At 49.4% G+C, this 10,544-nt stretch overlaps 1 protein-coding gene across 2 annotated transcripts in view; it reads left to right on the top strand.

Annotated features, from left to right (window-relative positions):
* Positions 1 to 3,348, top strand: part of VOPP1 (VOPP1 WW domain binding protein) — a 53,298-nt gene extending 49,950 nt beyond the window's left edge. For both annotated transcript variants that reach the window (XM_074341027.1, XM_019726355.2), the window contains exon 5: positions 892 to 3,348. In XM_074341027.1, coding sequence (XP_074197128.1) covers positions 892 to 1,082 — 191 coding nt within the window. In that variant the 3' untranslated portion in view covers positions 1,083 to 3,348. The remainder of the gene's footprint in view (positions 1 to 891) is intronic.
* Positions 3,349 to 10,544: the final 7,196 nt, after the last annotated feature.

The raw sequence follows: 10,544 nt of genomic DNA on the forward strand, positions 1-10,544 counted from the left end.
GTGTCCCACATGGACACAGATGCAAGATGCCACGTGTCCATGTCCACAGTGCTGGTCGAGGGTCAGGTCTGTCACTTGTTCACAGGGTGGGGCGAATGTGGTGAGCAGTAGCTGGCCACGCAGCCCCCCTTAAACATCAGTGCCATCTGGGTATTTCCAAACCAGAACGCTGTGCGTCCGCGGAACTCCCTCCTGCCCCATCTCATCTCTTCTGCAGCACAGTGCACACCTCCTTCTAACTGGGACCCTCAGTTCCCTTATAAATAGGTCACTAGCTCCTACCAGGTCTCACTTCAGACTCTGATCTCACCCTGAGCAATGCTTGCTAAGAGTTTTCCCAGTCCCTGATCTCCAGCTCTTTGGTCTTTCAGTTGCCACTAGAAAGTTCTTTGAAAAATGAAAAGCAGCACAGGGGTCATGTTATTCTTCTGCTCAAGGGTCTCTGCCAGCTCACTTTGCTCCCAGCAGGTCCAGACTCCGTAACCACGGACCAGGGCCCTGCACAACGCCGTGTTTGCTCCTGAGGCGTCTGCAGCCCATGTCCTTGGCACATGTGCTTCAGCCCCTCGAAGAGCAGCCTTGGTTTATCACATGGGCTTCAGGCTAGTGGGGCCTCCCCATGCCACGCCGGGTCCTGTTAATGTCCTTTTGATCACGTTGCCGTCCTGTGAGTTTGTGTGTGTCCTCAGGTCGTCTGCACCCAGGGACCTGCTCTAGCTCGTTACCTCATCCCAGGTGCCCCACTGTGTCTGGGGGTGTTAGCCGTCTTACCTGTCGCTGGGTGAATGACTGGGGCAGCGGCCTCCGTGGCCCCTGCAGCCTGGCTGTGCTCTGGTGTGATGGGCCGTCAGTTTTCCCTGCTGTGCTCACATCTGCTCGTCTGTCTTTCAGGAGCCCAGCAGCCCGGGCTGTCTTATTACACCGACCCTGGAGGACCGGGGATGAATCTTGCCGGGAACCCCACAGCGATGGCTTTCCAGGTCCAACCCAACTCACCCCTGGGAAGCGCGGCCTACCCACCCCCCCCTTCCTATTGCAACACGCCCCCACCCCCGTACGAACAGGTGGTGAAGGCCAAGTAGTGGGGTGCTGGCCAGAGCCTGCCTGAGCGACGTTGCAGAGGAGACAGGGAGGCTTCTTCAGTCCACCTTGCCTGCCCCCATCAACGTTCGCTTCTAGAATGATCTTATGAGCCACCAAGGGCACATTCCTATTGGATATCTTCAAAGCAAGTATGGCTCCCTTTCAAGTTTTCCGTGACGACCAATATTGGAATTCACCCTGTGTCCTTCTGTCTCTGATGTCATCTGTGCTCTGGCAGAGTGTGGACAGTCCCCACAGGCTGACACCTTAGGGTGGCATGCCCAGACCCTCAGGAGAGAGACCAAGAGAAGGCGGTGAGGAGGAGGCGAGGCAGGGCCAGTCTGTGTGGGGAGTGCAGGTGAGAGCACAGAGGGGCCAGGGGCACCTCCCAGGAGAGCTTCCCCCCCTCTGCTGGAATGAGGCCCCACAGGGTCAGCTGTTTGAGCCCTCGTCCTGTCAGTCTTCCTCTGGAGGAAGCTGCTAGAGAGACGTTTAGTGGAGAAGAAGCCTCTCAGCACTCTTCTGTCTCCGTCACTTCTGGAAGAGGAGAGAGACACCCCTCCTGCACAGCCAGGGCTGGGAGAGGCATGGATGGCTGTCTCCGCGAGATGAGTCTCCCCAAGCAGGCCGAGCTGGATATCTACAGTTCCCTGAAAATCACTGGGGAAAGTTATTTAAGTTCATGGGAAATTGCTTCCTGCTCCAAACTGGGACATTACATTTTATGAGCTCTTGGTCTGACTTGAGAAAAAAAAAATGTCTCCCCCTTTTTAGTGCACTTATGGAAGCGCGTGCGGGGTCCTACCCTTTGAGGTCGGACTCGAGTGAGTGAAGTCTGACACGCTTCGCCGAGGCAGCTCGGGCTGGGAAGTCACATCAACCCCTTGGAGACCGGTGGCTCCGCAGGGCAGGCCAGGGCTGTGGTCTGTGTGAGCTCAGCCGGTGGGGGCTGGGCTCTGAAGAGGAGAAGTTTGCTATGAAAAAGACAAGACGCGAAATGCCAGGACTGCGGGTAGACTTCTTCCAGAAGACTGAATAGATTTCTGACAACTTAGTGACGACGAGAATGAAGAAATGGTGGAAAGGCAAACCCTGGCCAAGAAAGCATCTCAGCCTGGGATGCTGGGGGTCGTCCCGTCCTCGGGCTTGTGGACAGTGAGCTGGGAGGGCCTGTTCCTCTGTAGTTAGTAATGCCGATCGTGTAGTATTTAAACCCAGATGGAGATCTAGTGGGTCGTGAAAGCAGCGTAGATCCCTTTATGTGTAGTAGTGGGATGGCAGGAGTCGGGTCGGGGGTGGGAGGAAGAGGGAGCTTGTTTTTAAAACGAACTACTCAGAGCCCTTGAGAAGTTGTTCCTCACTGAACTTGAGCCCCAGGACATCTCACTGGAGTGGATACCGCATTTTCCTGCCCCCTGACCAGGAGTCTTGCTGTCTCTGCTGTCCTGGGATGTCTCTGTGGGGTAGCAGTGAGGAGTCAGGATGGGGCCCACGGGACCGCTCAGACATACCTCCCTCTAAGGACAGAGGCTCTGGGAACCTTCCAGGGGGTTCCACTGGATATGCTTGAGCCAAACTAGTGCCCTCGGAACTAGTTTGTGAGCACAGATGCTGCTGCCCGTGTCTTTGACCACCCTCGTGTGACGTCTGAACCCCCTGACTGCGGGACCTCCCCTCATGGGGGTCCTTGATTGAAATGAGTTGACAAAGCACAATGTTTGCTGTTTACAACCAAGGACAACTTCATGGGTCCAAAAATTCCTCATTCTCCGGGTCATTTGTTTTGCATTTTTCACTCCAATTTCTCCCTTTAGTTTTTTTTTAAATAAAGAATCACACAAAGGGCTGCCTCTGGATTGGGTGCATCCATGTGTCCATGAAACCTGGCTGATCTTTCTGATAGCAAACGATCTCAAGAGACTGGACGTTTTAGGTGGCACCCAACAATTTTGCATTCCCACGTTTGTGTAAGATACATTTTGTTTTCCCTTGAACCTGGGTGAGAACCTGCTCCAGTGAACACTGACCTGTGTGTGGAAATTCCAGGCCATTCTCCTCTCCTCTGTGCTGTCTGTGGAGTGGCCCGCCTCCCCAGTGAGTCCAGCTCCTGGCGTGTTGAAGTCCCATAAAGTCAGTGGGTGGGAGTGAACTTGGAGCAGATCTGGGCACCTGTTTCCTCTGCAACACTTGGCTCATTACTCTTTTCTGTTCTCTTTTGATAGGGTCCTGTTTCCTATGTATGCAAAATAAAACTAAATTTGGGCATGTGCTTTGATTGTTTTGCTGGGGAGTGGTAAGTGGGGTAGAGGTGAAGTTTCTAACAAGGAAGCACCTATAGCGGGGTCATTACTTCAGCCAGGTGGGGGCGCAGTGGGTGGGAGATGTACCCCATCCTGGGAGAACCGGAAATGAGGTGCTGTCAAAGAATGTAAGGAACTTTTGGTTTACCAACGCATTGTAAACATCTAGCTAAAGAAAAACTAATCTGGAGGAGGTAGGAAGACAGAAGCATTAATCAGGTAAACTTACAGCTCACACTGACCAGTTATCCTGGGGGTCTGGATGCATTTTCCATAGGAAGGTGAGTCTTGCTTTTAAAATCCAGCTCTGCTTGGTCAGAAACAGTATTTGTTGCACAGATCTACTGAAGGCTATAGCTGCGACAGTTAGGCTGCGTTTTCTGTCAATCACTAATGGAGGTAACGTTTATAAGGAAGCATTTTATAATTTGTTGTCTTAAAACAGGATGGGAAATAAGCCAGAAAAGGGCATGCAGCTTGGTGAACTCAGAGGTAATTTGCCTTACCTGGACAGCCCACCTGGTCATCAGCTTCCCCCAGTAAAATGGAAGCAGGGTCATTTACAAGTCGAAGGTCATGACTTGAGCTGGCAAACTGAATGCTCACTTTTATCTGCCCCTGTCACGTTGACCTGAACTTCAGAAAACCCATAATGGCTCTCAAAACAGAAGTGCAAGAAGAAAAATTTTGAGTAGTTTCTGAAATAGAAGAAACCAGATCCGAGAAGATGGAAGCTGAATGTGTGCAGAGAGGTAAGAAGGCCCAGCAGGTACAGAGAGCAGGAGTGGCCGTGGGAAGGTGCCAGGGCAGTGAACTAACAGGCGTTCTCGAGAACATTCTAGACACCAGCTAGTCCAGAGCGGTCATGTTCCCCACCCCTGTGTCCCACGTAAGTGGAGCGGCTGTCTGCGGGAATTAATGAGGCTGAAGCCTGTTTTCTCACAGAGGGGCATTCTGCGTGGTAAGGTGCTGGGAGATGAGCAGTTGACATCGTTACTTAATTTTGAAACGTGAGCTAGGCATTGTTTGATGTATCCGTCAGTTAAAACACCCAGTGTGTGCTCCCCTGGCTTTTCCACAGCCCCCGATCTTGATCCAAGGCCATAGGGAGATCCTGTGCCGAGTGGAAACCCAAGGACCTGGGAGACATGACCCAGTCACCAGCTCCACGAGTCCCTCCGTTGGACATTTTCTCTGGCACCAGAGGAGGGAAGCTCAGCCGACTTTTCTCCTGTCTTGCACTACACCAGCCTTTCAACCCAAACGTCCACACATCTCTCAGCTAAAATGATTCTTAACAGTTTGAGTCCTCAACTTATAGTATTCTCTGAATGCCAAAGGTGAGAGCATAACGCACATGTGAGTGCCATCCTTGTGGCATAGCTCTCCATTGTGGCATTGTGGAAAGGGCTCTGAAGATGGGCAGCCTCGCTCACGTCTCTAGTCTGCTGATGGCTAGCTCTGTGTCTTCAGGCAAATGATTTAAGTTTTGATGACTCAAATGTGCTCAAGCAAGCCTCAGTTTCCTCAAATATCAAATCGGGATGCTATTACCTGTTGCTTATACCAGGTTTGTGCCAGGCACAGTGTGGACAGCCAACAAAACATTAAAAAGCCCGTGTTCTCCCTCATTCCACATCTCCCTGAGCAAGAGAAACTGAAGCACAGCGAGAGAGAAAATGAGCTCCCACCCACCCAACCCTCTGCCCATCTGTGAGGAGACGAGAGCCACAGTATAAGGAGAGAGAATCTCTTAGACTGTGACGGGGTAAAGGTAGACACCGAGGGTGTCCCGTACACCGCCCCCACCCAGCACGTCACCGTACCATGCTCCTCATCTTGCAATGTTGGTATGTTTTACTCAGTGGCGGGAGTTAAGCCAAGCAGAGCTGGGAAGGAGAAACCACAGGCAACCATCTTTTCCATTCACCATCTAGGATGACATCTGTGAGAACAAGCCATCAACTAGACACAGTATTTTGTATGTTCGCATTACTTTGGATGTTTCTTTTTCTGTCTGTCCCCTGCCCTCGGCAACTTTTTCCTGTGATTCTTTGCCTTGGATTGGCTGTGCTGCAGTGTACAGGAAGCCGTCCTAAGAATGGTGTGGGGGGGGCAGGGATGATTATCAACACCCCTCCCCATCACCCACGAAGAAGGTGAAGGGCGTTAGAGTTGGGTCCTGTTGCATCTCCCTGCGAGGAGGTCCCCCTTCCAACACCAGCCATGAAGATCAGACTCGGCTTCTACAAGTGTAACGAGGGCAGGAGCGTCACCCGATCTCTCTCCCAACAGTAACAGGAATGGCGCCCAGTCCTGCTTTCATCTTCCTGACTGGACTCTGGAAATCACACTGTCCTGAGGTCCCAAAGCCCCTGGTCATTTGCACACACCTGGTACTCCCTGTACAGAGACAGCAGATAGGTATCAGGTTTGAAAAGTGCCTGGGCACAGCCCTTGCAAATCATAACCATCCCTCACGTTTTTGTGGAAGAAAGGAATTTTGCATCTTTCAAGTTTACAAGGAGAAATGCATTCAGTGTATGTTCCAGGCCAGCACTGTCCACTGAAAACATGTTAAATATGTTATGTTAGATTTTCATTAGCTTCATGAAAAAGTGGCATTTATTTTAATAGCACTTCATCCAATATATCAAAATATTATTTCAACGTGTAACAATATAAAACGTATTACACAGAAATGAGATATTCTCTTTTTCCATACTGTCTTCAAATCCCAGCCTGGGTTTTATGCCACCAGCAGTCTCCACGTGGAGCAGCCATAGCTCACGTGCAGTAACCGCCCCAACAGTGCCAGTAGTGCTGCTTTACTGGGCGGTGTGGGGTGCGAGCTACGTTCTGGCTGTTTCCATACAACCGGAGCCAGTGGGGTTGAAATCAGGTTAACTATTAAAAGGTCGAAGGTCAAATTCAAGCTCCTGTGACATAGTTTACACCTTCTCAGGAGACAACACAACTCTCTAAACATCTGGTAGCGCAGATTCCTGAATAGAGATCAGTCTTAAGGTCACGAGTCAATAGTCTTGGGAGTCAAGAGTGTGAGTTCTTCCTGGCGCTTGTCAGGCTGAGTGTGAGGGTTGCTTTCCTCCACTGCAGCTCGGCATTTCATTCCACTGTCCAGCTCGACAGTCCATCCTGAAGCGGCGTCCAGGTGCTGCTAAGAAACACCCAAAGGAGACAGCAGGTCTCGGGGACCTCCAGCATGCTCCCAAGATCACACACACTCAGTCTGGTAGAGGACGCTAGGACCAGCGCTGTCCCAAATGTCTCCCCAGCCACAAATCTCACTCTTTTGGTTCTCGCGAAGTTCTCCAAGGAAACTTAGATGTCCCTGAAGGAGCGAGCCGCTCTCAGCCACCCAGGGGCGGACAAGGCAGAGGTTCTGTACCTTCACGCCTGCCATTGTCAAGAACTTGCCAGCGTGACTCGGTGCACAAAGAAGTCGGAGGTACACATTGTAGAAATCGTGTCCTCTCATCAGTCCTCATCCCCCAAATCTGCTGACCACTTGAGTGCCCTGGAAGGAGACTTTCCTTTTGAAAGGGACAGAGGTGTACTCAAGGTGTCAAGGACCTCCTCCACCTGCCATCTGTGACGGCCCTAGAATCAGGTACAGAATTGGGTGTGTGTGTGTGTGGGTAAGGTTTGGAGGGGCAGGAGGAGGGTGAGGGGCTCTCCTGAGGGTGCGTCTGGTGGGTGGTGAGGGCTCTTGTCTCTTCAGGAGGCCAGGCTGGTGGTCTCTCTGGCTGCCACTTGCTCCCCCTTGCCATAAAGGGCCCCATGCCAGAAAGCCCTGTGTGGGAACTGTGCCTGCGAGGTCTGACAATTACGTTCGCAAACTCATCCTAGAGAAAGTGCTACACACCTCACTGCTGAGTATCACTAGGGTCACCTTCAAAGTCCTCCCTTTGGGAAGCTATGCACCGATGCCAGCACCTAGACCACCCTTCAAAGCAATTTTGGAACTCTTTGTTTGGAATGGCCATCAGAGCTGTCATTGGAATACCCTTGATGTCCTGAATGGCATCCAAATGTCTTCCTTTCAATATTTCCTTTATCTTCGGGTAAAGACAGAAGTCATTGGGGGCCAGATCAGATGAGTAGGGAGGGTGTTCCAATACAGTTATTTGTTTTCTGGCTGAAAACTCCCTCACAGACTGTGCCCTGTGAGCTGGTGCATTGTCGTGATGCAAGAGCCATGAATTGTTGGCGAAAAGTTCAGGTCGTCTAACTTTTTCATAGCCTTTTCAGCACCTCCAAATAGTAAACTTGGTTAACTGTTTGTCTAGTTGGTACAAATTCATAATGAATAATCCCTCCGATATCAAAAAAGGTTAGCAACACTGTCACAACAAGTTCACGAACTTAATTGACAGGCCTCATATATGTTTATTGTTATTTTCATCCACTGAATTTTGGGATAATTTGTTACACAGCAATAGATCACTGATGCTACAAAGATGTTGGGGGAAGGCCATACCTTTGAATGAATGAATAAGTTCACTTATTATTTTATAAATTATGTACTCACACTGAAATGATGTACTCTGGTCTAGAGCTTTAATGATGATTGGACACTTGTCCTGTACAATCAACTTAAACCAGAGATTACCACACTAAAGTGGTGGTTTGGGAAAGCAGCATGGCCTTAAAGGGGCCTGAAAGACCACACTTCATTCCATAGGGCACTGAGTCCTGAGGCTTTCACACCTCTTGGCTGTGCCTGAATGCACTGCTTTCCTCCAGTTATTTCCAAGACGCAGCTGTCCTCTGCCCTATCTTATCTTTTCTTGCCCAATAGTCCTACGTACTTGTCCCGTTTTCGCACTATCCTTCCATCGTTTCCTATGGTCCCAATCTCAATTAGATCCTAATTAGAGGTAATTTTAAAAAAATACCTAAGAACAGTCATTAGGATAATGAACTCTTAGGTAGCCATCCTTAAGCAACAACAATTATGAGTTCATGGTCAATCTTGTTTCATGTATCTATATTCTTTCTGCCCCTTCCCTGGATTAGTTTGAAGCAAATCCCAGACACTTCATCAATAAGTATTTCAGCCTGTGGCATTATCACACTTAATGAAAACCAACAATAATTATTTAATTCTTTAAAGATCCAATCAGTATTTACATTTTTCCTGATTGTCTTGCAGTTTTTAAAAAGTAATCTGTATCAGGATCCAAATAAGGTCATGCCATGAAATTGATTTCTGTATCTCTTTGAATCTACAGGATTCCCCCTCCATCAGTTACTGAACTCTGGTTTGTGTATCTGACACTTCGAAAAGCCAAAATTTAAAACATCAGTTTGGAGTAAGGAAAGGTTTATTGGTCGAGAAGGTGCCAGTTGAGAAGGTGGGAGACTTAGCGATGCCTCAGCTCCATCTTGCTCACTGGACTAGGTAGGTTAGTGTTCTTTAGGCTTTAGGGCAAACAGGTACGGGGAGCGCTGGCGGGCACCTTTTAATTGGAGGACCTTGGAGCTTGGCCATGCATGGTAAGGAGATTCAGCACCGGGTCTTCCTGGACAGCGGCCCCTTCCTTCTGAAAGGGCTCAGGTGTTCAAGTTCAGGCGATGCCCCGTCCTTTGGTTCCCTGCTTGTGTGGGGGGTGGGGCAAGATATTGGTTCCAGGTGCAGCTGGAGGTCAAAGTTCTTCTCTCTACACAGGCTTCTGCTGCATGACTGTGGTTTTAGTCTGTTGTGTCTGAAAAGCAGCTCAGCATCTCGTTAAACAGGACGGGGCCATTTTGTTCTAAGGTTCCATATCTATCTCTTTTTTATCTCTTTGCATTTTTTGTTGTTGTTGTTGTTAAAGACACCATGTCCTTTGTGTATGCCCACAGTCTGGAATTTGCTGATTGAATCTCTATGACATTTGTATTTCTTGTAAACTGGTAGATAGAGAATTCAGGTTCAGAGGTGGTGGTGTGTGCATTTCCATCTGAAGGAACAATGTCTGCTTGTCTCCAGACAGCCAGTCGTCATTGCCTAGATCTACTGATGAATCGGGGCAAAGCAGCGCCATTACAGGCTGTGGTCTTCCAACATGGCACAGGTTGAAATACTGAGAAGCGTCTTGTTTGCAGAGGGTATAAAACAGGAATCTAAAGCTCATGTGCATCTTTTGGCTACTGCCTTGCTGTCTGTGTTCACTAAACTTTAGACGCCGCACTGTCACTCTACCACATTCTAATGGCTTATCTTCCTCCACCACCCTCACCCTTCAGCAAGAATGGAAATTAGTTCCCTTTTCATCCTTGACCTTGAAATGTCTGATGCTACTCGTGTAAATTCGGGTCTGATTGACTCTATGCCCAACAGCTCAGGGCTGTACGACCTTGGGCAGCTCTCCCCACCCTGAGTTGCCTCATAGGTCATTAAATGTGGCTGGAAACCTCCGCACAGGCGTTCGTAAGGACCAAATGACATCACTGAATGTGATGTGCTCATCCAGTGCTTCACACCGTGCCCAGCTCAGCAAATGATGGATATTACCTTTATACCTTAGAAACGCTGTGCACTCGAGGGATGAAGCCCATTAAATGTGTGAGAGCCTGGAATAAAGAGTGCGAGGAGGCACCATCACCATATTCCTTGAGTAGGCCACTGGGAACATGACTGATGACTCAGTGTGCTAATTTTAAATGAAATACCCCCTCCCTCTAGAAGAGCCGGCCATATGTCGGGAGTGCGTGTGTGCTGAAGCAGCAGCGTCTTAGTGGGAGGGGCAAGCAGATCCCAGAAGGAAGGCCTTGCTTGGTGTTGGAAAGTGGAACACACACAAAAAGGAAAAGATATGATAAAAGCTGCTTTGCCTGGGGGGAGGGGACTGGCTACTGAGCTTTGAGGGTGTACAGCTGCAGGAGCAACTAGTTCCATTATTACGAACCTTTCTCCTGAGGAACGTCTGATGTCAGTCACTTAATCCCTAATTTAAGAGCAGGGCTGACATTTACTCTGTGCTTGTTGGCACTGTGTTGAGTGCTTTGCTTGGATCATTTGATCTCATCCCCCCAACAACCCTGTAAGGCAGAATTGAAGGTGGCAAAGCCCAGATTGGGGCCCAGAGAGTCTGGTTCAGGTGCCATTCTGGTCTCAGTCTCCACAAACATGGACACGTTACTGAGTAAACGGGA

This window comes from Rhinolophus sinicus, linkage group LG09 (genome assembly GCF_036562045.2).
Source record: "Rhinolophus sinicus isolate RSC01 linkage group LG09, ASM3656204v1, whole genome shotgun sequence".
Classification (NCBI taxonomy): Eukaryota; Metazoa; Chordata; class Mammalia; order Chiroptera; family Rhinolophidae; genus Rhinolophus; species Rhinolophus sinicus.